This window comes from Trichomycterus rosablanca, chromosome 11, assembly GCF_030014385.1.
Source record: "Trichomycterus rosablanca isolate fTriRos1 chromosome 11, fTriRos1.hap1, whole genome shotgun sequence".
Classification (NCBI taxonomy): domain Eukaryota; kingdom Metazoa; phylum Chordata; class Actinopteri; order Siluriformes; family Trichomycteridae; genus Trichomycterus; species Trichomycterus rosablanca.
In genome coordinates, this window is record NC_085998.1 from 39,604,846 (window position 1) to 39,632,315 (window position 27,470).

At 42.0% G+C, this 27,470-nt stretch overlaps 2 protein-coding genes across 2 annotated transcripts; both read left to right on the forward strand.

The window, feature by feature from the left end:
- Nucleotides 1-11,422: 11,422 nt before the first annotated feature.
- Nucleotides 11,423-17,179, forward strand: LOC134323438 (extracellular calcium-sensing receptor-like). Its single transcript, XM_063004964.1, has 6 exons — nt 11,423-11,538; nt 12,575-12,860; nt 12,957-13,778; nt 14,773-14,994; nt 15,111-15,234; nt 16,281-17,179. The coding sequence occupies exons 2-6, from the start codon at nt 12,600-12,602 to the stop codon at nt 17,177-17,179; spliced, it is 2,328 nt and encodes a 775-aa protein (XP_062861034.1). The 5' UTR covers nt 11,423-11,538; nt 12,575-12,599.
- Nucleotides 17,180-20,890: 3,711 nt separating this feature from the next.
- On the forward strand, nt 20,891-26,120 carry LOC134323439 (extracellular calcium-sensing receptor). The gene is made up of 6 exons (XM_063004965.1): nt 20,891-20,967; nt 21,136-21,424; nt 22,435-23,259; nt 24,229-24,459; nt 24,641-24,764; nt 25,213-26,120. Exons 1-6 carry the CDS (start codon nt 20,891-20,893, stop codon nt 26,118-26,120), a joined length of 2,454 nt encoding a protein of 817 aa, XP_062861035.1.
- The last annotated feature ends 1,350 nt before the right edge of the window (nt 26,121-27,470 follow it).

The window sequence follows — 27,470 nt, forward strand, 5'->3', positions numbered from 1 at the left end:
TAGAACGAGTGTGGTTTAAAATATGTTTGTTTAATGGATTTTTTGTTGTCTAAAGAAGCATGCTACTTGCTAATTACATAACATTAATTCAGATAAATGCATTAATGGTATTAATTCGCACTTTGATGGATTTGATCTTTATTTGTACTTGTTAATTACACTGATCAGTCATAACATTAAAACCACCTTGTTTCTTCACTCACTGTCCATTTTATCAGCTCCACTTACCATATAGAAGCACAGTTCTACAATTACTGACTGTAGTCCATCTGTTTCTCTGGATGCTTTGTTACCCCCTTTCATGCTGTTCTTCAATGGTCAGGATTCTCACAGAGCAGGTATTATTTAGGCATCAGATCAGACACAGCAGCGCTGCTGGAGTTTTTAAACACCGTGTCCACTCACTGTCCACTCTATTAGACGCTCCTACCTAGTCGGTCCACCTTGTAGATGTAAAGTCAGAGACGATCGCTCATCTATTGCTGCTGTTTGAGTCGCTCATCTTCTAGACCTTCATCAGTGGTCACAGGACGCTGCCCACGGGGCGCTGTTGGCTGGATATTTTTGGTTGGTGGACTATTCTCAGTCCAGCAGTGACGGTAAGGTGTTTAAAAACTCCAGCAGCACTGCTGTGTCTGATCCACTCATACCAGCACAACACACACTAACACAGCACCACCATGTCAGTGTCACTGCAGTGCTGAGAATCATCCACCACCTAAATAATACCTGCTCTGTGGGGGTCCTGACCATTGAAGAACATCATGAAAGGGGGGTAACAAAGCATGTAGAGAAACAGATGGACTACAGTCAGTAATTGTAGAACTACAAGGTGCTTCTGTATGGTAAGTGGAGCTGATAAAATGGACAGCGAGTGTAGAAACAAGGAGGTGGTTTTAATGTTATGGCTGATCGGTGTATTTGATTCATTCAGTAAAAGTAAAGATGAAGTTTGTTTATAATTTTCCCCGTTCACATTTTGGAGGCACTGCTGGGATGAGCTGAAGTAAGATTAATGTCCGAAAAAAAGGAAAGACCCTTTTATCAGTCGTAAATAAAATAATAAAAAAGCAATTCAGCCAGCAAACAGTCCATCAAAGCAGAAACAGTGAAGATGAGGCCTTGTGTCTCATAAGTGTGCATCCTGAAATAAGCAGAGTACCCACCGGGGGGCATCAGGAGAACCACCCAGCATTAATACCGCCAGCAACACAACAGCAAACACTGGAATACTGGGATCAGAGTGTGATCATTATCAGCTTGAGGTCAAAGGAGCCCTGTATAAACTCAGTTTAGTCCAGTTAGTTGAGATTTCAGAAACACCACATTGAACATGTGGCCAGAAAACATGTAAAACTGTGACTTACTTACACCAAAGTGACTTACAATCTACAATATGAGCAACTGAGGGTCTTGCTCAAGGGCCCAACAGTGGCAATAGTAGCAATAGGGCTTGAACCAATGGCCTTTTGATTACTAGTCTAGCACATCAACCACTGAGCTACCACTGCCCTATCAGTGAAAACCTTAATAGAGAAGAGTTGGCTGGGTTGGAGTGAGGGCATGAGGGCATGGTGGACCACTTAAGTTTGAAAGTCAAAACAAAATGTACAAGTAATTTGGAATTAAATAAATCAAACTCATACAAGGAGCAGGAAAGAACTGAAATAGAACTGGGACAACTGGAACTCATCATGCAGGTCAAATTCTGAGGGTGAAATTCTAAGGCTAATGAAGAAAAACAGGACATCATGCAATCAAAAGAAACCCTGTTCAAGCCAGAAATGTACAACGTGGTATAAGATTGTAAGATTTCTGGCCATGTTTGGCAGCCTCTCCTCAGCCTGTTACATGAACAGTGGTCAACTTGTGACCCGAATGTTCCAAAAAGGGAAACCCGTTTATCCAAAGCGACTTACAGCACTGTGACAGTATATTGTCTAAGCAATTGAGGGTTAAGGGCCTTGCTCAAGAGCCCAACAGTGGCAACCTGGCAGTGGTGGGGCTTGAACCGGCGATTTTTTGATTACTAGTCCAGTATCTTAACCAGTAGGCTACAGGTCCAGTAGATGCTTGCTCCACCGAGACACCCAGCCACTCGCATCCGACCCAAGTGTTTCATGTGCCAACATTGTGCAGTGAACATTTTAGAGCTGGTTGCAGGAGATACACAGAACTATTGACCCAGAAGGACAGAGAGTAACTGGTACCAGTAAAAGGTCCCAAACATGTCAGAAATAATACAGGGAAAAATAAAACTGGGAATTTAAACTATGTTCTGTCTGTAAGAATGGACTGTACTGCTCCAGAGACTGGCAGGGAAGCTAATTCATGTGAAAGAACGACAAAGCAATCAATGGCTTACATGTAAAGCTAAGAATAATAACTTATAATCATTAAAATAATTTTTATTTTTGTTATTTAATTTTGAATTTCTGTCTATAAGCATAGTGTAATAAACAAAGGTTATATTCAACCCTCAATGTCCAAGCATTAGACATTAAACTCCTCTACAGTGAACTTATAATAATAATAATAAATAATAAACTAATAAATAACATTCATTTTGTGCCATCTATAGTATTCTTAGTTGCTAAACACTATTTTAATGGCATAGTGAGTTTGTGGGATCAAATCTCAGCCAGGCCTGTTGGGCCCTTTAGCAAGGACCTTAATCCTCAACTAATCAGCCAAATGTAAGTTGCTTTGGATGATTTATTTATTTTTTTATTATCATTTTATTATTTATTATTAATATATGTTTATTGTTTTATTATTTTTATTTTGGCTTTAAGTGTTTGGGCCTGTAAGTTAAAAAGTTCAACTACAACTGCAAGGAAAAAATGATAAAAATAAAACCCTTATTGCATCATATTGTTTCATGTTTTTATTGTTGATGAGAGTTGATCTAAACCCCTGCAGATTTCTAATTGTTTATGAAGCTGCTGCCAGCTGTGGTTTCATTAATAGGGCTGTTATTTGTGATGACGGTATTGTGAGGACCCTGTCAGACTGTTTTCCAGGTTTGTGCGTCCCTACAGGAGTGTTTTGTCAGCCGAGTCTTCAAGTTCTAACATGTCACGATGGTAAATCCCTTGACTCTGCTCCCCTGTTGTTCCTGTTGCACGGCCCCATCTGTACTGCCACCCCAAAGTTCCCAACCTGCAATAAAACTTTTTACTATTTACATTTACTACATTTACTACTTACGAATTATCCATTTAAAGACTCAGTAGAAGATATTTATATGTATAAATATATGATTATTTAACACAAATAGTTAAATTATAAGACATACTTGAACCCACTAGCTATACGTATAATCGTATTTACTGTGGATTTTTGTTGGTTTATAGTTGGTATACCGAGTGAGGCCCAGCTTTTGCTTGTCACAATTTCCTAACTACCTTTAGGCCACCACTGACCCAATATTAGTGGAACCTGCTACACAGGACTGACACTATTATTAAATGGCATATTAGTTGTTGTTTACATCTTCAGCATTTAGTGAATGCTTTTATCCAAAGCGATTTACAGTACTGTGACAGTGTACAGTCTAAGCAATTAAGGGTTAAGGGCCTTGCTCGAGGGCCCAACAGTGGCAACTTGAACCAGCGATTTTTTGATTACTAGTCCAGTACTTTAACCACTAGGCTACAACTGCCCTTGTTGTGCTAGCAATTCTGTGTTTACTTTGTTAGGTTGGACATCCTATTTTAAAACATGGCATTATTATGGAGTTGTCCACCACCCCATCCACCAGTCCTCCATCCTTCACTCTTCTGGAAACTGTTCCTGTGGACATTTGTACCCATTTAATTTAACAAACATTTAGGAGCTTAGGTATCAGGTTACTGGGTCGACATCAAACTATTCAAACCATGCCTTTATTAACCTGGCTTTGTGCTGGTACATGAAAGGGTCTTCCCCAAACAGTTACCACACAGTTATAGACATATTATTTACTTTATTCACCTGTTAACAATGGATGTGCCCTAAAACCCCAAAAATGAACCCAATTATTGAGAAGGGTTTCACATAGTTTCTGTTATACTGTGGCATAGTGGTCAGTTTTTGTAGGTACAGGCATGAGGTTGGTGTGACAGAGGAGGAGATTCAGGACAGCTCGAGATGGAGACCATTCATGCGCTTTATTGACCCCTAACGGAAGCAGCCGAGAGAAGATAGAGATGAATTTGTTACCTCACTATGACCCCACCCATGAACTCTCTCATCCCATGAACTATTTTACAGTGTATTAAAGTAAATAAGTGTAAAATTCCACAGTAAATAGATTAAAACTGACCTTTAGTACCATTCTGGTCTGGAATTAAACTATCCTACAACACCTTTCTGTCTTTGGTGACCCCTGAGGTTGAGACGCTGCTCTAATCCTTATCACCGCCCGGCCCACTGGACACGTCTGACTGGGAATGGTTGATTAATGGATTATTGTTCCTTTAATTATTCCAACAACCATCAAACTATGCCAGTCAATCCCAATAAATTTTAGTAAGGTCACAGTTGCACAGTGGCTTGGTGGGGAGCGCTGTCGCCTCGAAACGAGAAGGTTCTCCTTATGTCTGCGTCGGCCATGAACTAATGAATCATGGGTAACCTGTAACTACCTGTCCTGTCATGAGTGGACCACAGTGGAAAACAAACATCACCTTACAATCCTAATAAATCAATCATTATAAAAAACTGTTTTAATAAATGTGTTTTTATTGACTTGATGTGACACAGTTAAAACTGGTTTTATTTTTTAGTTTCATCTTAGCTTCTGATTAACGTATATAAAGAGTTTGGTATGTTCTTTTGTGACTGTGTAGGCTTCATGTAGGTACTTCAGTGTAATGTAAATATAACACTGGCTCCTGTTTCATCAGGACCCTGATCAGAATGAAGCAGCGACCGTAGATCCACTCTTTACCCAGATCAGTGCTGTTTATGGTGCCGTTGGTGCTGCACAGACTCAGCGGTCCAGGTTCGAAACTCGGCTCAGTTTGATGTCCGTGTGATTTGGCATGTTCTTGTTCCACCCAATTATTTACTGGGTACGTGTAAGTGTATGTCCAAGATGTACGCCCACTGTGTGTTCCCAAACAAAAGCTCCTGACCCATCACCACCCTTTGGGCCACCCTTTATTCAGGCCTGCAGCAGGTGCCGTAGGTGTTGCTCAACCTCAGCATTTCTGGTTTGATCCTGTCAGCGTGATTTGGCATGTTGCTCTTGTGACCGTGTGGGTCCTTTTACATTCCAAAAACATGGCTGAAGGTGGTCTATAGGATCTTAGGCGTGAAGGAGAAGGTTGCTGGTTCAAGCCCCACCACCACCAAGTCACCACTGTTGGGCCCCTGGGCAAGGCTCTCAACCCTTAATTGCTAAAATTGCATTCACTGATAATTGTAAGTCGGTTTAGAAGAAAGCGTCTGGTAAATGTCTGTGGAGGATTGTGGTTCCAGGATAAACTCTGGACCCACCATGAACCTGATCAGGAAAGCACCTGAAGATAAATGAACCACTCTGAGGTTTATTATGGTGCATCTTTGTGCAGAAGTATAATTTGGAGACCTTTCACCCTGACCTCAGAGTTGTCCCAGAGTTCACAGCAGGTACTGTTGCTGAGTGTGACCTGTGTAGAGTGGCACTCGTCTCCAGTCTTCCAGTGTTCCCGGGCCCACCACAGCCCTGACCGGAATGAAAAGGCCACTACAGCTGAATGATGAACCATTTACCAGTTAATTAGACGTGAGCTGTTATTGCTGGAGACCACAACTACTGGTGATGGTCAGTTCTTAGCTTGATAGTCATGATGGTAACTTTGGTCGTCTTTGGGGTACTGAAAAAAAAATAATAATAATAATTAAATGGTCATTTTAATTGTTAGCAAAATAAATAAGTATAAAGAAACTGTGTTCTGTAGTTCTGTGATCGTTTAATTTTAATTATTGCATCATTTAATGGTTTATTGTTTCAGATGTGAGCGCGCCAGGCTTGTGCCAACCTGTCATCCACAGGTCTGTAGAGATCTTGGCATCATCACCCAAACCCGTACAGCGGCTAATTAATGATGAAACAGTGTCTCACACTGATCCAAGCACTTATTTCATTTACAAATATGGAAACAGTTACCTGTCGGCACATGCCTAACGAGCCGTACCACACCTGACACCCGCCCCCCTCGGGCAGGGCACAACCGATCAGCCACAGAATCAACTCTTCTCCTGAAAGTCCCTCAGCGGGGGCACGTTTACCACCTGACTGCTTCTCAATTCTTACCACCAATTAAACCGTGGCCGCGGGTGTTCAGGGCGTTCGCTGATTAAAACTGTAGCACATGTGGAAGGTAAAACGCCGTCGTGTATAAGGTTTAACAACAGACCTCGACCCCTGAGACCGGTCCCGTGTGTTCCTGGCAGACTGGAGGCATCACTCGCTCCCAGAAGACGCTTGAGGGGATCTTTCATGACCTTTTATTAAAAACAAAAAATATTAAATAAAAAACACTCTCAGAGGGGTTTAAACTTAAGAAAACACTTAAAATATTAACAAAGTTTGATTCTTGAAGTTCTACAGTATGACTTTACTGACCCCTCCACCCCAGTGTGAGTGAGAGTGAAGTGTAGTGTCCGGTGATAAAACTGTAAGTGTAATATTTAAAATATAGTAAAGTAAATGAATATAGTTGTGTGAATGTAAACACTATATGACCAATAGTATTTGGACACCTGACCCTGAGATTATTGGATACCCCATATCAAAAACAAACGGTATTAAATTATAGTGACATTTTCAATGTGATCTTTTCATTTAGAACAACAAAGGCTTCTCACTAGATTGTCTGTGGGAATTTGTGCCAATTTAGCACAGCTGGGAACTTTTTGATCAGTCGGTGTTCCGGTTCATCCCAGAGCTGTTGAGTGGAGCTGAGGTCAGGGCTCTGTACAGGACACTGGAGCTTTTCTTCACGTATTGATAGAGCTTAACTTTGTGCACAGGGGTACATGTATGCTGGAAAGAGGCCTTCCCTAAACTGTTGGTGCACAAGTTAGAAGCATGCCATTTCATGCTTATAGATGATTTATTACACCGTTTAGCAACTGTTGTGTATATATGGTTTGGGGTAGCAGGGCAATATTAGTACAGGACAGAAAGTTTTAACCACAATATGTTGCTAAATCTATCTATCTATCTGTCTGTCTGTCTGTCTGTCTGTCTGTCTATTGATCTGTCTATCTGTCTGTCTGTCTGTCTGTCTGTTAAATGTGGCATTTTAGGTGTGATGGTTTTTGGGATGGTACCTGGAAGCACCTCAGAGCTTAAATCACTTAAATCCTGCACCGGCAGCAGCAGAACGTGACGAGATTCAAGATATTTTAGGATCATTTATTGCTGACTGCCAGGATTCAGACAGTAGAAAAAAGTTGTTTGTACATAAATAATGTTCTTTAGAGCTTCTTTAGATTTAGGAAACTTTTAAAGTAATAATATGGAACTAATTCTAACAGTGGATGTAAATCTGGTCCTGATTAAACAGAACAGAAACAGGAAGTTGGACAGGATGATGGTGTGAGCTCTGTCCGTGTATTAAATGACTCCCTGCCCAGCAAAACACCAGGGTAAAATTACCATCCTTAATATCTCAACACTGCGAGCACGATGAGAAAAATCAACAGTGGGATTTTGTTATGATAGGGCGAGATAGGGGCGACTCTTCCTGGAATGGAGGATTTGGACGTTATTAGATGTTCCAGGAAGACACCAGTAATGCAGAAGATCTCTTATAAAGAAATATAATTCTGGTACTCCGGGGAAAACGATGGAAGTGAGTGATGAGCCAGAACTCGAGCAGTTTTTGGTTTTAGAGCTTAATAAATAAGATAAATAAGAGACAGAAGATAGAACAGAGTTCTTTAACCATATTTAACTTCACAGTAAAAGCTTGTACTCACAGTCAGAAATGTCATGTTGATTTAAAGTAAGTAAAGTAAAATACATGAACACATCATGTACTGGGATCAATCATTAATTTTATTTTCCAAATATATCAAATTCATCAAATAAACAGCAATTATGGATTAATTTACACTAGTACCTTGTAACTCCACGTCCCCTAAACTCAAAATCTTTGTTTGTTTACATTTATACTCCGTTTTACTTCAAATAAATGAGCATTTAAAAAATTCAGAAAAAGTTTAATATTTGATCATGCTTTACCATCATTGCAAAATAAAAGTGCACGGTAAACAGCAGCACCGCGACCCAGATCAACCACACAGCAGCATAAAATCATAACTGCTGCTTACCTGAGCTTCTCTTCTTCAAATAGAGACCAAATCTATATCCGTGTGTTGTTCCATTAGGGATATAATCCACTTGTGTTTCGTCTTTCTGTCTGTCTGTCTATCTATCTGTTTATCTGTTTATCTGTCTGCCTATCATCTATCTATCTATCTATCTATCTATCTATATATCTATCTATCTATCTATCTATCTATCAGCACCGCAACCACACAGCAGCATAAAATTATAACCTCTGCTTACCTGATCTTCTCTTCTTCAAATAGAGACCAAATCTATATCCGTGTGTTGTTCCGTTAGGGATATAATCCACTTGTGTTTCGTTCCATCTTATATGTTTCCAAAATATTTCCAGAATATATACATTTCCAGCTGTGTTTGTCCACATAACGAACAGAAACTGTTTTAGATCACTGTTTTAGTATTCTCTCGGCTTTCGCGGTAAAAGGCTGAAACTGGTCATTCGTTCACTAAGCTGTCACTTATACAACAACTAATGAAGAGACAGATTTTCAATGCCAGCTCACCTAAATGACGCACATTAGCATATATTGCTTTGGATTAGAGGAACAACTGAAATTCCACCCAAAATCCTGATTGGTTTATACAGCTGTTTATCAAGACCTGAACCACGACTGAATCTCTGAATCAAACCCTTGTTTGAGTTGTTTACGCACGACACCATAATGAAACAGAGAGAGCAAAATGAATAAATCTTTACCATAGATAAAAGCACAGCTCCCTGATTCCATTCACATGAAAAATTTGAATAATTTTATATTATAATATTATATCTGCAGCTCCACGGGACCATGGACGCATTAACAGGTTTCCCAAACATCCTTATGGGAAAAATAACTTGAAACTCAATGTCTTTAAAACTCAACACCACTCCCAGAACCAGTTAACGTTGAGTTTTAAGGTACCCGTGTATGCAGAATTGTGTTACCTGTAAAGGACGTGATCATTTATATGATTTATAGGGTAGTGGTAGCTCGGTGGTTAGGGTACTGGACTAGTGATCAGAAGGTCCCTAACTAAAGCCCCACCACTGCCACTGTTGGGCCCCTGAGCAAGGCTCTTAACGCTTATGTGCATTGTATTCAGTCACATCGCTTTGGATTAAAAAAAATAATATTTTAAAGCATTAATAAAGAGATGTTCAAATTTTTATTGATGGAATCATAATTGTATCCTTTATACGTTTTAATGAGATTTATTTTAACTCCCTCTACATCATCATCAAACCTAAGTGATCGCATAAGAGGGTCAGAATAACAGCAACCCAGCATCCTTAATCTCCACAAATGTCTATGACCTTAAACCCCAAAGCTCTGTGTCTTTATCTCTAGTCAGGTGGACAGTCCCTGCTGCAGGGGACAAGTCAGGTGCACCCAGATGAGCCAAGATATCATGGCTGAAAGTATGTGGACAGCATGACTGTTTGGACCTTATTTTTATTCCCAATAATAATGGCTTTTATAAAGTTCTAAAAAAAATATACACGTTGACTGATATTATTGTGTAATAAACGGTGTATTAGGAATTGAACAGTGGTACAGGTGGAACATGTGTTCACTTCCCCTTGTATTAGATCCTCGTTGTGAGCTACAGCATGTTCTTCAGACCTGAGACCATCCTGAGAGAGTTCATCATGACAGCGGTGGTACTGATCTCCTGATGCTATTAGAGGCCTGAGTAAAAACAATCGCCTGAAGCCACAACAGTGTTCATTATTGTAAATCCCTCTACATCAACACTGCCTACAGCGCTTCTGCCTGTTATCTGCTCCCCAAAGCATCACAATAGATTTTAATGAGGTATTAATGAGGTATTAATCTAAACACCTTAAACACCCCACCGAGAGAGCCTCAGGCCAGACAGAGACAGTACCTGCACCGTACCTGCACTGTACCTGCACCGTACCTGCACCGTACCTGCACCGTACCTGCACTGTACCTGCACCGTACCTGCACCGTACCTGCACTGTACCTGTCAACCTTTATTTAAAGGTATTCATTTCCAGTCTTGTACATTTATAACTCCTCTGGTTGTAGAAAAGTAAATTATGGATCAGTTACAGTGACAGGAAATAAGTATTTAGCCACATTTGTCTTTATTATTTAATAAACAACTCTATATTCAATTCTAAAAAAAAAAAACTGAGACAGTAGGTAAAGGTAGGCACATAAAAACAGAACAAACTGGAATTCAATTAATTAATTTAAAACAGCACAAATAAATGAATAAATAAATAAATGAATAAATAAATAAATACATTAATAAATGAATAAATAAATAAATACATTAATAAATGAATAAATAAATAAATGAATACATTAATAAATGAATAAATAATAAATAAATAAGTTAATTAATAAATAAATAAGTAAAAAAATATGTGAATAACACATTTCCAAAAAAGTTGGATGGGAGCAATATGGGACTGAGAAGTTTGTGGAGTGATTAAATTCACCACGTATACTACTTTATACCACATCAAATGTCGGCTTTTATCTGAAAACAAGCTGATGGACGGATCTGACCACAGCAAATGTTTCACTGTCCTTCGGTCCATCTGAGATCGGTTCAGTGTAAAGAACTCAGAAAGTTGCATGCAATGCATTCTGGGGGCTATAAGGTCCGTTTCAAAATCTGAATGTTTAAGACGGTGTAACTTGAAGATTCTAAAAACCGGTCATTGTTATTTTACCCCGTCCATGTTGCAGGTATCAGATAATAAATAATAAATATTGAGTGCGACTGGGGGGGGGGGGTGTTTTTGCACTTTGTGTTTATAGGGAGCGATTCTGTTTCCACTGAACAATTTCTCCAGGGGACTCGGGGCCCGGTGTCACACAGGCATCACGTAGAACATAAAAGTGGGCACGAGGAACTTCAGTATTCCACACGTGTGTCGTGTATGTGTGTTAGAAAATGCCACGCCGCAGGGTGCAGTGAATACTGAGCGACCGTATGCAGGGGGTCACGATGCGCTCCGGGATTATTCCGGTGTTTTCATGTGTGTTTGTGTTTCTGGGATTCCTCTGTACTCTCATCTCTCCCCAGCTTCTCCAGCAGCAGTCGTGTCAGATCATCTCCAGCCTTCCAGACCTGCCTGTGGTGTCCAAACATGGGGACGTTACTCTGGGGGGGCTGTTCTCTCTTCACGATGCAGTGAGGGAGACTCGGCTCTCTTTTACTGCTCAGCCCGAACCGGCTCAGTGCACTGGGTCAGTCACTAAAGAGCTCCGACACCTATCAGTGCAAAGACATTTACTGGGTTTCTGTTATTTTTTATTTATATTCACTTAAATGAAATGCTCTTTATAGGGTTTATATTGTTTGTCAATTTATTCATTTATGATGTTTTTTTTCTTCTTTTTTAAATTATGAATGCATTTATTTTTTTATTATTTTGTCTAATTTGATTATTTTTTGTGCATTTCTGTTCCATTATAATTTTTAAAATGTATTTATTTATTCATTTAAATATTTTTAGACCTTTTTTTTACATTTTTTAATATTTATTATAATATATTATTTACAGGGTTTTACTGGTTTTTTAAATTTATTAATGTTTTTTTTTCTTTGTTGATTAATTTAATGTCTTTTTATCTAATCTTATTTTATTAATTTGTGTATTTAGATTTCATTATTATTTTTAAAATGCATTTATTTATTCCTTTATTTATTTATTTATTTATTTATTTATTCCTTTAATTTGTTTGCTAAGAATATATGGTACACTCAATATTAAAACATTTTCTTGTATTATTTTAATTATTTAATTAAATAATGTATTTATTTATTTATTGCCTTGGAAAATATTTCATTATTATTTTTAAAATGTATTTATTTATTCCTTTAATTATTTGCTGTGAATATACAGTACACTCAATATTAAAACATTTTCTTGTATTTTTTTTAAATTAATTAATTTATTTATTTATTTATTACCTTGGAACATAATTCATTATTATTTTTAAATGTATTTATTTATTCCTTTAATTATTTTGCTAAGAATATTCGGTACACTTCATATTAAAATATTTTCTTGCATTCTTTAAATGTATTCATTTATTTATTTTTATTTATTTATTGTCTTGGAAAATATTTCATTATTACTTTTAAAATGCATTTATTTATTCCTTTAATTATTTTTCTTTAATTGTTTTTTATTATACACTCTATATTAAAACAAATTCTTGTATTTTTAAAATTTAAATTTAAACATTTAATGCTTTTTAATGATCTTGTTTCTGCCAGTTTTAACTTCCGGACCTTCCGTTGGATGCAGACTATGATCTTTGCGATAGAAAAGATAAACAGAGATGAAGCGCTTTTACCCAACATCACCCTGGGTTATAAGATCTACGACTCCTGCAGCAACCCTCTTCATGCCCTGCGCACTGCCATGGACCTGATCGGGGGTAAAGAAAACAGTAGTGGGGGTGCAGACTGTCGGGGCGTGGTGCCAGCTGTGATCGGTGACGGGGGATCCACCCTGTCTATGGTGGTCGCACATTTTATAGGTGTTTTTCAGTTACCACAGGTGAAGTTCATATAAAAAACAGAATAAATACATCAAAAGCTAAATGTATAAATGATTTACATTAATTCTTTATTTCTCCTCATCTGTCCTGTACAGGTCAGTTATTTCTCCAGCTGTGCATGTCTGAGCGATAAGAAGGTGTTTCCCACCTTCCTCAGGACCATGCCCAGCGACTTCTTCCAGGTGAATGCCCTGGCACAGCTGGTGCAGCACTTCGGCTGGACCTGGGTGGGAACCGTAGCGGGGGACGACGCGTACGGTCGTGGAGGAGCCCAGATCTTCAACGACAAAGTGACCAAATTGGGAGCGTGCGTTGCTTTTTATGAGATCATTCCTAAAAACCACGCTCCGGCCGAGATGTCCAGAATCGTCGGGCGCATCCGGGGCTCGGGCGCTCGTGTGGTGCTCGTGTTCGCTTTAGAACAAGACGCAAAAGCTCTGTTCACCGAGGCTCTCAGACAGAACCTGACCGGGATCCAGTGGCTGGCCAGCGAGGCCTGGATTACGGCAGCGGTCCTGACCACGTCAGAGTTCCGGACCATCCTGCAGGGATCCATGGGCTTTGCCATTCGCAGGGTGGAGATGCCCAGTTTGCAGCCATTCCTGCTGCGTCTGAACCCCTTCACCTCCTCCGGCGATTCCTTTGTTTCGGAGTTCTGGGAGGAGATGTTCGGATGCTCGCTCCACACCCCGGCCGGGGGGCAGAGCTCGAGTAAACCCCCCTGTAAGGGCTCGGAGGATCTGGCTCACGTCAGGAGCTTATACTCCGATGTGTCTCAGCTGAGGATCTCGTATAACGTCTATAAGGCGGTGTACGCTATTGCACATGCTCTGGATGCCATGCTGAAGTGTGTGCCAGGGAGGGGACCCTTCTCAGAGGGGGGCTGCCCCGACCCCCACAGCATAAAACCATGGCAGGTAAAAAAACAACATCATGTAGACGCTAATGATGGATTATTTCTGGATATTTTAATTACACTTAATTAAGTGATAAGTGCAAAAGTTTGTACCCCCAGTGCCCTATCCCATTTTTAATCCACCCCCCCCCCCCCCCCCATTTATCCTTCCAATATAGTCATATCCAATTCCCTGATGGTATTTCACCTTTGCTTTCATTGTCTGTTTTACCAAGACTTTATCCGAGTCGGGGTTGTGGTGGGTCTGACTCAATGGGCAAGGGGTAGAAAACAGCCTGGACAGGTTGCCAGTCCATCACTGGGCAAAGACACACACAAACACACACACACACACACACACTTAGTGTAATTTGTAGTAGCTCCAGTTATTCTGACTGCATGTGTTTGTACTGTGGGAGGAATCCGGAGCACCCGGAGGAAACCCACACAGACACGGGGAGAACATGCAAACTCCACACAGAAAAGTCCCGGACTGCTTCACTTGGAGATAAAGCCCAGGACCTTCTTGCTGTACAATGACAGTGCTACCCACCTAGCCACTGTGCCACCTCTGTAGCAGAAGAAATGGGCAAAAGGCAGGAAACACCCTAAACAGATCACCAGTCCATCACAGGGCGAACACACACACACACACACACACACACTTAGTGTAATTTCTAGTAGCTCCAGCTATTTTCACTGAATGGATTTGTACTGTGGGAGGAATCCGGAGCACCCGGAGGAAACCCACACAGACACAGGGAGAACATGCAAACTCCACACAGGAAGGACCCGGACTGCCACACTTGTAGCCCAGGACCTTCTTGCTGTACAATGACAGTGCTACCCACCTACCCACTGTGCCACCCTTGTTGTCTGTTCTCCACCTCAAAACCCATGGGGGGGTGCAAACTTTTGCACTCAGCTGCACTTTAAGCTGCATAATTTAATCTGTACATTAAAGCTGATCAGATTAAACATCAGCGCCCGGTCTCTCCTCTCCGACCTCCTCTCAGCTCCTGCACTATCTGAAGCAGGTCGACTTCACCAACGAATACGGCGAGCGAACCAAGTTCGACGAGAACGGCGACGCGGTGGCCATGTACGACCTGATCAACCTCCAGATCTCACAGAGTGGTGAGGTCCAGTACGCCACTGTGGGCACGTTCGACGAAACCAAAAGCTCCAAGCTGGTGATCGAGGAGAAGCAGATCATCTGGAACGATAATCAGACACGAGTAAGACCGACGCGTGCAGTTTTCAGTTAATCATTATATTAATAATAATGATAATGTTTTGTTCTTAAAAATCGTAGATTTATATCTGTTTAGTCGTCCTGCTCTCTGCTCTGCAGGTCCCCGTGTCTGTCTGCAGCAGCAGCTGCCCCCTGGGCACCAGGAAGGCCATCAGGCCCAGTTTTCCCGTCTGCTGCTTTGATTGCGTTGTCTGTGCAGCTGGGGAGGTTAGCAATCAGACAGGTACGCCGCACCCTAATCACGTCCCAATCATGATTTAGCGTTTTATAAGCAAAACAAAGCACAGAAGCACAGAAGTACAATTACTCCCAGATTATTCACATGAATTAGATTTTTCAGGCTTTTTGAGAATCACAAATACTGAACTTCTCTACAGCAGCAAAATAAACCTGAATCAATAATCAGATACAAAATAAACACATGATGGAGGGAGAAATGGAAACAGACAGACAAAGAAAAGAGAAGGAAGAAAGAAAAAGACAGACAGACAGACAGACAGACAGACGGATTAAAAGGAATTAAAAAAAAAACAGACACTGATTAAAACAAAAAAGAAAGAAAGAGACAGACAGACAGAAAGGAAGAGAGACAGACAGACAGACAAAAAGAAAGAGAGACAGGCAGACATACATAAATGAAGACAGACAGACAGACAAAGAAAGAGAGAGACATAACTGACATAAAGAAAGACAGACAGACAGACAGACAGACAGACAGACAGACAGAAAGACAAAAATAGAAGGAAAGACAGACAGATAGAAAGAAAGACAAAAATAGAAGGAAAGACAGACAGATAGAAAGAAAAAAAGAAAGACAAAAAATATAGACAGACAGAAAGAAAAAACAATACAAAAAAAGAAAGAAAGACAGACAGAGACAGAAAGAAAGACAGACAGACAGAAAGAAAGAAAGGCAGACAGAAAGAAAGAGAGAGACAGACAAACTGACATAAAGAAAGAGACAGAAAGACAGAAAGAAAGAAAGAAAGAAAGAAAGAAAGAAAGACGGACAGACAGAAAGGCAGAAAGGCACCACTTGCAGGGTACCATACACTCAAACCTAGGAGCCGATCCGTCCATGTTCTCCTTGCATCCATGTGGGTTTCCTCTGGGTGCTAAATCAAACCCACTGCGGCCCTGACCAGGATAAAGCGTTGGTAAAACAGACAGTGTTCTGCACTACATCACTACAGTATCTGTGTAAACTGGGACCAGTAACAGTGTGAGTTATTGTAAATTATGTGACTGGTTCCTGTTTGTTATCCTCAGATGCCATAGAGTGTGTAACATGTGGTCCTGAGTTCTGGTCCAACCTAAAGAGAGACGCCTGTATACCCAAGCTGGTGGACTTCCTGTCCTACACCGACACCATGGGCGTGGCCCTGCTGGCTGTGGCGCTGCTGGGATCCTGTACGACACTCGCAGTCGGGCTCATTTTCACCCATAAGCGCCACACGCCCCTCGTCCGGGCCAACAACTCGGAGCTCAGCTTCCTCATCCTCAGCTCTCTGTGGTTGTGCTTTCTGTGCGCTCTGACCTTCATTGGGCAGCCGACGCCCTGGTCGTGCCAGCTGCGCCACACGGCGTTCGGTATTGCCTTCTGTCTCTGCCTCTCCTGCATCCTGGGAAAGACGATGGTGGTCCTGATGGCGTTTAAAGCCACGCTGCCGGGCAGCAACGCCATGAAATGGTTCAGACCCCCTCAGCTCCGCGCCCTGATCTTCCTCTGTACGGCGGTGCAGATCGGGATTTGTGGGGCGTGGCTGGGTCTGGCGCCTCCCGTCCCGCGCAGGCTGATGACCCGGGAGTCGGCACACATCATCCTTCTGTGTGATATGGGTTCAACTCTTGCTTTCTCTCTGGTCCTGGGCTACATCGGCCTGCTTGCGGCCATCTGCTTCCTGCTGGCTTTCTTCGCCCGGAAGCTTCCGGACAATTTCAACGAGGCCAAATTCATCACCTTCAGCATGTTGATCTTCTGCGCCGTGTGGATCGCCTTCGTCCCGGCGTACGTCAGCTCTCCGGGGAAGTACACCGTAGCCGTGGAGGTCTTCGCCATCCTGGCGTCCAGTTACGGACTCCTGCTGTGTATATTCGCTCCCAAGTGCTACATCATTCTACTCAGACCAGAGAAGAACACCAAAAAACATCTGATGGGCAAAACATAACAGGAATGAAGTTTAACGCTGTAAATTTAGGCTAATTTAATTTATATATTTATGTTTAGCACATCATCAGATCTGTTCTAAAGTTGAATAAACTCTTCATTAAAATATTAATACAATAAAGTTAAAGGTTTGGTCTACGGTGTTATAAAATCAATATACAGAACACAGAAGTCAAACATACTAGCACACCAGAGCTGACATCTCAAACTCGCAAGTTCGAATCCCATCTCTGCGATCGTCCCAGCCAAAGGTGGGATTCTATATAACTGCTGTAGTTACGCCCTCTGCTGGTGGATCGATGGTGCTGCACATCATAAGACGGGGAATAACGGAGATCTGTGCGTGGTATGGATCTCCGTATAAACCCGCCTGGCGCAGGTGAAAAGAAGTGGTCGGTGCTGCACATGTGTCGGAGGGGGCGTGTGTCAGTTACAGCCCTCCTTGGTCAGGAATGGAGGTTTGCAATACCATTGAGGGAATTGGATATGACTAAATTGGGAGAGTAATGGGAGGAAATGCATAAATAAAAAGAAAATAAATAAAAAAGGAAATCAATATATAGAACGTTTATGGTCCTGCGATGGACTGGCGCCCCGTCCAGGGTGTTACTGTGTGCCTTGCGCCCATTGAAAAGCTGGGATAGGCTCCAGCACCCCCCGTGACCCTGATCGGATAAGTGGTTAAGAAAGTGAGTGGGTGAGTGAGAATATTTATAGGTGAGTGAATCTAAAAAAGGACCAAATTTAACTTTACGTCATTTAGATGCTTTAAGGGTCTTGCTCAGGGGCCCAACAGTGACAACTTGACGACAGTGGGGATTGAACCAGCAACCTTTTGATTACTAGTCCAGTACCTTAACCTCTAAGCTACCACTTCCGTTTCTAAGATGAACTGAAGATAATCTGTCTCATTACCAACATCCTTCCTGGTGTGTTCAGCTCCATGCCCCCCAGTACAGCCCATTAAGCCCACCTGTACCCCCACGCCCAATTAAAACCATATTCATTAAGCTGTCATGTAATGCGTCCGACTACAGCGTCTGATCCGACTGACTGGGTCTCTGAAGATAATTTTATTAGTTGGTTTTCCGTGCGAGTGATGGAAGGTTTGAGTTCAGCTCCTGAGATCTCCGTCCTCCTGAGGGGGTCGTGTTATTACCAGCGTGCCAAACACAACAACAGCAACAACAACAACAACAACACTGCCGGCAGGTAAACCAGTTTTGAGCCAGTTTGATGAGGGCCGAATTGTGATGGCTAGACGACCGGGTCAGAGCATCTCCAAAACTGCAGCTCTTGTGGGGTGTGTCCCGGTCTGCAGTGGTCAGTATCTATCAAAAGTGGTAAACCGACGACAGGGTCATGGGCGGCCAAGTCTCACTGATGCCCATGTGGTCCCATCCAACAGAAGTTCATGCTGGTTCTGATAGAAAGGTGTCAGAATACACAGGGCAGCACAGTTTGTTGTGTATGGGGCTGCATAGCTGCAGAGCAGTCAGGGTGCCCATGCTGACCCCTGTCCACCACCGAGAGTGCCAACAATAGGCACGTGAGCATCGGGACTGGACCACGTAGCAGACAGGGTTCAACATTGGATGCATAGCAAAGGCTGGATTTGAACCGACAGTCTTCCAAAGCTCTACCCACTAAGCTTACTGGTCTTTATAATCTCAGCTCGGCTATGTTGTTGGGAATAATATGAACGTGATAAATATTAACAAATATTTTCACTGGCAAGGGGTTCCATTTCATTCCAGACCATTCACTTTATTTCCCATGTAATCAGTAACTCCTAAAGCTTTGTTATTGTCCCATATGTGTCCTTCCCCTAAACCCCACAGATCTGGTACCGGTTATCTGATGGATATGTCTAAAAACAAAGCCTCAAGTCACACAGACCGCACTTCCTTTCCTGCCTCGTTTCTGGAATTCTTGGCATGTTTCACACTTGGCCTGGTTCCTCGTTCCATATCAGTTCATCACAAGTATGTTTTTGGACATTTGGTTGAGGTGAAATCTTTTCAATGGACCTCCTTGCTTGTACAATATATGAACAAAAGTATGTGGACACCAGACCATCATGCCGAACTCCTATATGATCTTCAAAACCATGGATATTAATTCAATCATCCATCACTAACTCTGTCTCCTTTTGCGGCTGCATCCGCCTCTACTTTGGACAGTTTTGGAGTGTATCTGTGAGTGACTGGTGCCCATTCAGTCAAAAGAGCATTTATGAGGTCAAGAACTAATATTCAACAGGAAGATTAAGTTCTGGGGTCTGTGCAGGCCACTGGAGTTCCTCCACACCAAACCACCTGTTGTGTATGAGGACCCTGACGACCAGCCGGGTGCCTACACAGACACAATCGGCAAAGGGATTCCTCATTACCTTTGCTGTCTTCTCAAAGGTGTCTGCACAAGGATGGTAAATAACATAGAGCAGTGTGTGGCTCTTCATATGGTGCTGCTCTCTCTCTGGCAGGTGAAAAGAAGCGGTTGGCTACTGCGCATGTGCCGGAGGGTGTGTATGTTAGGTACAACCATCGTTGGCCAGACTGCATCAGCAGAAGGAAGATATGACAAGGAAATCAGAAACGACTAGATTGGGAACTCCGTATGGTGCAGGTGAAAAGAAGCGGTGTGTCAAGGGGGTGTGTTTGGGGGGGGGCAGGGTGTTAGTCTCGGCTCTCCTCGGTTTAGGCGTGGAGGTCTGCAGCAGTAGAGGGGGAATACGATCGGGGAATTGGATACAACTCCTCAAGTCCAACTGATGATAAAAGCTGGTGTCAAGATAGCTGTTCCAATAAGTGCACTTCTAGTTCATTTAATAAGCTATGATGGACTGACCTAGTCAGTGTGGCTGTAGTTTCATATTTGTACACATTTGATTCTTTAATGACAAACTGAACCAAACTCCCGGGCATGTTTAACGTCTCTAAAACCTAGCACTTGCAGAGTTTTTATGATTGAATTAGGGCAGTTACAGTCTAGTGGTTAAGGTACTGGATTAGCAATCAAAAGGTCACTGGTTCAAGCCTCACTGAGGTTGCCAGGTTGCCACTGTTGGGCCCTTGAGCAAGGCCTTGAACCCTCAATTACTTAGACTGTATACTGTCACAGTACTGAAAGTCGCTTTGGATAAGAGCGTCTCCTAAATGCCGTGAATGTAAATTAATTCCTGATTCGTTTTTCTCCCGTTCTGTGCCATAGTGAAAGACCTCACAAAGAGACAGACTGTCTGGTTTTATAAAGTAAATCAAACCAGCTAGTGATCCAGTTTTATATACGTATAACTCTTGTGCAAATGCTTGAAAGCTTGTCATTACACACAGAGATAAACACACGTCTATGTTAGAAAGTTGGTGATCAGTTTTTAACAGCGCTGTCGTTTCATGCGTGCATCTCCAGTGAATGCGCATACATGCATGCACGCACATCCAGACGCGCATGCGCATCCTGCTTTCGGTGCATAACTCACTCACCCCTTTAATTTCCCCGCAGAGGCGCTTCACATGAATCGGCATCTATAAAGTTCCCCCGTCGCTCCGCGCTCGCCGGAGTGGCCGTCAACATGCCGTTCCTGCAGGTCCTGGCACTGCTGCTGTCGCTGCTCTGCCGTGAACACGGCGCCTCCGGGACGGACTGTGAGCGCTGGCAGGACCTGGACCCTGCGGTGGTCCAGAAAGAGGGTCAGGTGATCCTGGCTGCCATGTTCCCCATCCATTCTAAGGGTGTGGAGCAGGAGCTAGACTTCACCAGTGCGCCAGAGAAGAGGAGATGCAGGGGGTAAAGACTACTGAAGCTGTTGAAGATTATATATATATATATATACAGTATATATATTTGTTCTTTTTTTAATATGATGTCCTGTCAGTACTTGATACTAGATGTTTGTACACTCAGATTAACTAAAACTGTTCATATTAAAATATTAAACACTATCTTTGATTCCAGGTTGAATCTGAGGGCGTTACGCTGGTCCCAGGCCATGATCTTCTTCATTAATGAGATCAACAGAAACCCTGACCTGCTGCCCAACGTGACGCTGGGTTACAGGATCTACGACACGTGTTGGACGGTGGCGCTGTCTGCCAGAACAGCCCTGTCGGTGGTCTCCCAGCCCCTGAAGAGGAACAGCACGGGGGCATGTTCGTCCCCGAGCATCCCTCTAGTCATCGGGGACTCGGGTTCCAGCCTCTCTATAGCTGTCTCCAGAATTCTGAACCTGTTCAAGGTCCCACTGGTAAGAGAATCCCTGCACATGTGCAGAGGACGCTGTGTTTATCCACCAGTATGTGCACGTTTAATGGTCGGATTGGGTGGAAACCAGGCCACAAAGGCCTATTTGAGTGAAGGAAAATAATCAGGGCAGTGGTAGCTTGGAGGGTTAATGTACTGGACTAGTATTCAGAAGCTTGCTGGATCAAGCTCCACCAATGCTAAGCTGGCACTATTGGACTCCTGAGCAATACCCTCAACCCTGAATCGCTTGAATTGTATTACTGCATCTCCAGTTGTGTTAAATTCATTCATTCATTCACTCATTGTTTGTTTCAGCACTGTTTTATCCTGGTCAGGGTCACGGTGGGTCTGATTCATTGGGCGAAGCTCAGTTGTCCTGACTGCATGCTTTTGGACTTTGGGAGGAAACAGGAGCATCCGGAGAAAACCCACACAGACATTTACATTTTCAATACTCAGCCGACGCTTTTATCCAAAGCGACTTACAGTACTGTGACAGTATATTGTCTAAGCAATTGAGGGTTAGGGGCCTTGCTTAGGGGCCCAACAGTGGCAACCTGGCAGTGGTGGGGTTTGAACCGGTGGCCTTTCGATTACTAGTTCCTTAACCACTAGGCTACACCTGCCTAGACACAGGGGGAACATGCAAACTCCACACAGAAGGGACCCTGGCTGGGGAATCGAACCCAGGCCCTTCTTGCTGTGAGGTGACTGTATTAGAGAAAGCACATCCCAACCTTGAGCCTCCTCAAATGTTAGCTGATATATAAATAAAAGCTTTTTAATGTTTGTATTTGTATTAATAAGTAAGTGAACATTAGTTCTCAAGTCTCAGGTTCTTTTTTAATTGAAATGAGTAAATAAATGTTTAGTAATATATGATAATATTTTATTATTTATTGCATATTTACTGAAGCACTTTTATTCTTTCATTGAAATGATAAAATACTGATAATTATTTTGTATTTATGATGTTTTATCCTCTTCTCTCTCATTTCTCTACTTCCTCAGATCAGTTACTTCTCCTCCTGCGGCTGCCTGAGTGATAAGCAGCAGTACCCTCACTTCTTTCGAACCATCCCCAGCGACACGTACCAGGCCAGCGCCATGGCTCGTCTCGTCAAGCACTTCGGCTGGACCTGGGTGGGCACGCTGGGCGCCGACGATGCTTACGGCCGGACGGGCATCGACATGTTCACGGCTGAGGTGACACGTCTGGGCGTCTGCGTGGCTTTTCGGGTCGTCATCCCCAAAGTACCGGGTCACAGTCAAATCAGGGACATCGTGAAGACGATTCGGGACTCCGCCTCCCGCGTGCTGGTGACCTTCGCCACCGAGGAGGACATGGAGCCGGTGGTGGAGGAGGTGGTCCGACAGAATGTGAAGGGCCGGCTGTGGGTGGCCAGTGAGGCCTGGGTGACCTCCACCCTCATATCCACCAAGTACCCGTCGCTCAGTGGCACCGTGGGGTTTGCTATACGTCGAGCCGAGATCCCCGGACTGAAGGATTTCCTACACGGCCTGAAACCGTTCGCCGAGCCGTACAACCCCGCCGCCCGGGAATTCTGGGAGACGGAGTTCCAGTGCTCGTTTAACACGAGCAGGCCGGTCGGGTCGATGGCCGATTCTGTGCAGTATGAGCGCACGTGTAGTGGACAGGAGAGGATTCAGGACACCGAGAGCATCTATAACGACGTGTCTCAGCTCCGGGTCACGTATAACGTCCACAAAGCTGTTTACGCCGCAGCACACGCATTACACAACCTGCTCATGTGCCAGAACAACAGCTCCTCAAAGCACCAGTGTCCAGATATTTACAACCTACAGCCCTGGCAGGTATATCACGCCCTGTCAAGATAGAAAAATGCTTTTTCATATTATTAAATATGATCAAATACCTGTTATAATGGTATAAATCCTTATATATACTACTCAAGTTTAACTTTATACTGTTTACGGTGGGTTCAACCTTCTAGATTTTTTTCCAAATGTTAATGATTGTGAAATTATAAATTGAACATATTTCTACACACTTAAACTGTCTACATACAGCACAAGTTTAATGTAAATTACCTTTCTAAATGTATGAATTTTATTAATATTTAAAAAAGAAATTGTCCCTGTAATATCTGCATTATTAAATCCACACAGCTTTTAGTAAATCATCTTCAAATCAATTCAAAAATCTTTGCTTTTTACACATATATTAAAGTTAAATTAACTGATTTATACACATATATTCATTTTATATGCAAATTGTTGTACAGCTTTGGCCAAAAAGTGGCTTCTGTAGCTTTTCTCAGTAGGTCTATTATGCTAGAGCACCACTTCAGAGATCCTGGTTCAAATCTCGTGGTGCTATACTCCTCAAGTTCAAGTTTCAAGTTTATTTATTGTACATTGAAATGTATGTTGGGAGGCTCGGGAACCCTGCAGATATGCAAACATAAGAGAAAGAAAAGGGAACAGAGAACAGGGGGTCGGGTAATAAGACAAGAAAAATATATATATATAAATATAGTGTGTCATATACATTAAGGCATATGTAAATTGCAGATATGCATTGTAAACTATAAAAACATTTGTCCAGTGTTGGCAGTGTTTCTGGGCCCGATCCTGACCAGGATTAACTGGTCTAATAAAATATTAGATACATTTGCCTAGATTTAAGATGTTTTGCTGTTATTTATTGAGTAATTAACCATAATGTGTGACTTTTCTATGTTGATAAACTGAATAAAGTTAAAATCTGCTACTGACTTTTCCTAAACTTCTTCTCATGCATGTTTGTTTTCCCCCCACTAGGTAATAAAATACCTAAAGGAAGTGAATTACACCAACATTTTTGGGGACACGGTGAACTTCGATGAATTTGGAGACCCTGCCGGCTCTTATGATATAGTAAACTGGCAGAAGGGGTCGGACGGAGGGCCGATGCAGTTTGCCACAGTGGGGCGCTTCGACTCCTCTATCCCATCCGAGCATCAGCTGATGCTTTACCAGGACATCATTACGTGGCCAGAGGGATCCAGAGAGGTGAGTGAGGTAGAATTGACTAAAAATTAATAATATTTCTTGAAAAAATAACAAAACCAATTGCGTTTAAATCAGTTTATTAATATTTTCCATGTTCCAGAAGCACACATGTGAGGATTATTCCGACCACTATGTTTAAATGGGTTTGGGTGTTTCCTGACCCCCGCTTTTTCTGTCTCAGGTACCAGTATCAACGTGCTCAGCCAGTTGTAAGCCGGGCTACAGGAAAGCCACGCGTAAGGGCGAGCCTATTTGCTGCTATGACTGTGTGCCCTGTACGGAGGGCAGCATCAGCAACAGCGTAGGTACGTCAACACAGAACTAAATCTACTGTAAATCCCTTCATGCAAAAGTCTCAATCTTCTCATTCATTTAAAATAAATGAATAAAGGCTTCTTTATTCTACAATACAAACAATTTTCGGACACTATAACACCTATGGGTGGTCAACAAGGCATTTTTTAACAGGTAGGGCCGAGACGGGTTGGAAAACTTACTTTGTTAACCAAAAGCACCAAATTTTGTGCCAGCCTCCGCAATCCTTGTTTAGTAAACATGAGTGTATGGGTGTGGATAAAGCTGATAAGTCCCTGTACTACTGTACTACTACTGTACTACTGTAAATAGTATACTAAAATACACTGCTACTGGTGTTATTACTAAATTCAAAATAAGTGGCAAAAATAACATGGACTAAAAAACAATGAATAATGAAAGGAAGAAAACGTTTAACTGTTTTCTCTTTGTATTTAGACCAGTCGGAGTGTGCCCTGTGCCCGGAGGACCTTTGGTCTAACCCACGACGCGACGGCTGTGTCGACAAACAGATTGAGTTCCTGTCCTACACCGAGGGCTTTGGCATGGCCCTGGCAGCCGTCTCTATCCTGGGCGTGGTGACCACTCTGACGATAGCTGTCATTTTCCTGCGCCACAGAGATACCCCGCTGGTGCGGGCCAATAACTCCGAGCTGAGCTTTTTACTTCTGATATCTCTCTCTCTCTGCTTCCTGTGTGCCCTCACCTTCCTGGGCCGGCCGACACACTGGGCATGCCCGCTCCGACGGACAGCCTTTGGCTTGACCTTTGCTCTGTGTCTGTCCTGCCTGCTCAGCAAAACTCTGGTGGTTCTCATGGCATTCAGGGCCACACTGCCCGGCAGTAACTCGGCACGCTGGTTCCGCCCCCCTCAGCAAAGATTCGGGGTGTTCTTCTGTTCGGCCGTGCAGTGCGCTGTGTGCGTGGCCTGGCTGACCACACACCCGCCGTATCCGGTCAAGAACACATGGCTGTACCGTGATAAGATCATACTGGAGTGCCACCTGGGTTCAGTGGCATTATTCTGCTGTGTGCTCGGCTACATCGGCTGCCTCGCTGCCTTTTGCTTTATTTTAGCGTTCTTAGCTCGCAAGCTGCCCGATAATTTTAATGAAGCCAAATTCATCACGTTTAGCATGCTGATATTCTGCGCGGTTTGGATAGCCTACATACCCGCGTACGTCAGCTCTCCTGGAAAGTTCACCGTGGCTGTAGAAATATTTGCTATTCTGGCCTCCAGTTTCGGGGTCCTTTTGTGTATTTTTGCCCCCAAATGTTATATTATCATTTTTATGCCTGAGAAGAATACTAAAAAATATCTCATGGGGCAAAAGGGTGGAAGGTGACAGTTTTACATGTACATGAAAACAGGAAATATATAAAAATATATAAATAAATAAAATCATTATTTTAAAGCCTGTTTGTATAATCACTGGTTAAATCACTGAATGCAGGAGTGAATAAATAAGTAAATGAGTGAGTTAGTGAGTGAGTGAGTAAATAAGTAAATGAGTGAGTGAGTTAGTGAGTGAGTAAATGAGTGAGTAAATAAGTAAATGAGTGAGTGAGTGAGTGAGTGAGTGATGCCATGCATTGGATTCTTGCCCTGTCCTGTGTTTTAGTGAAGACTCCACCGTGGTTCCACTGTCACCTGCAACCATAATAAAGTAAATACTGAACATTAAAAAATAAATGTATTTATTATTTTTACTATTCTTATTTTATTATTATTATTTTACTATTAGGATTTTATTATTATTATTACTATTATTACTATTATTATTTTTACTATTCTTATTTTATTCTTATTTTATTATTATGATTTTATTATTATTATTATTATTATTACTATTATTATTTTTACTATTCTTATTTTATTATTATTATTAGTATTATTATTATTATTATTATTATTATTATTATAAAGCAGTTGTATTTTCTTTTTTGACCACCAGGGGACACTCGTGTTCCAAACTGTGACCCATCATTCAACTATACAAGCAAACTGAGCTCTTGATACACACACACACACACACACACATACTAAAAAATGTAAAATAAAATAAATTAATTAATTAAACTGCAACTGTCATATGTTTGTTGGATTTTCACTGCAGATTCAGCCATAAAACAGAAATGAATATATAATTAATAAAGAAAATATATTGACATTAATATTCATATTAATAATAAATAAATACATATTTCTTTGTTTTTAAAATACTTTGGTGGGTTCTGTTTTATTAGTCAGGAATTAATCAAAAATATCTTTCCATTATATTCTATATAAATCCGAACATGCACAACAATCATCAGCATCATTAAAACTTCTCAAATGAGCTTTTAACCACCAAACTAAACCCTCAGTGCGTCCTGGTAAACAGATCCACAAGGTTGCTGAATTTTAAAACACACAGGAACAGTGTGACCTGGTGAAAGCGGTCAGTAAACAGAGATAAATAAACGAGGAAGATTAAAGTTGTTAAAGCTGTAGTCAGACTGAAATTCTAGGTTATCTGTGAGTAAAACGGTTGGTGGTGAATAATTGTTTAAAGCTTTGTAGCTGCGTATTTAGAACTGCACAAAGGCGGATTCATCCTGAAAAACGTGACCATAATTATGTTATTAAACACAAAAGCTCCAGGATCAGCCGGATCAGGACGTCTGTACAGGCCGAATCCTGCGTCGTCTTACAC

Bases quoted from the DNA above. Each gene is read 5' to 3' on its own strand.
- LOC134323439 (XM_063004965.1), top strand. From the start codon at position 20,891: ATGTTCCCCATCCATTCTAAGGGTGTGGAGCAGGAGCTAGACTTCACC. The intron at 21,425-22,434 runs GTAAGAGAATCC...CTACTTCCTCAG, and splicing joins ACCTGTTCAAGGTCCCACTG to ATCAGTTACTTCTCCTCCTG. The intron at 24,460-24,640 runs GTGAGTGAGGTA...TTTCTGTCTCAG, and splicing joins GGCCAGAGGGATCCAGAGAG to GTACCAGTATCAACGTGCTC.
- LOC134323438 (XM_063004964.1), top strand. From the start codon at position 12,600: ATGCAGACTATGATCTTTGCGATAGAAAAGATAAACAGAGATGAAGCG. The intron at 13,779-14,772 runs GTAAAAAAACAA...ACCTCCTCTCAG, and splicing joins ACAGCATAAAACCATGGCAG to CTCCTGCACTATCTGAAGCA. The intron at 14,995-15,110 runs GTAAGACCGACG...TCTGCTCTGCAG, and splicing joins GGAACGATAATCAGACACGA to GTCCCCGTGTCTGTCTGCAG.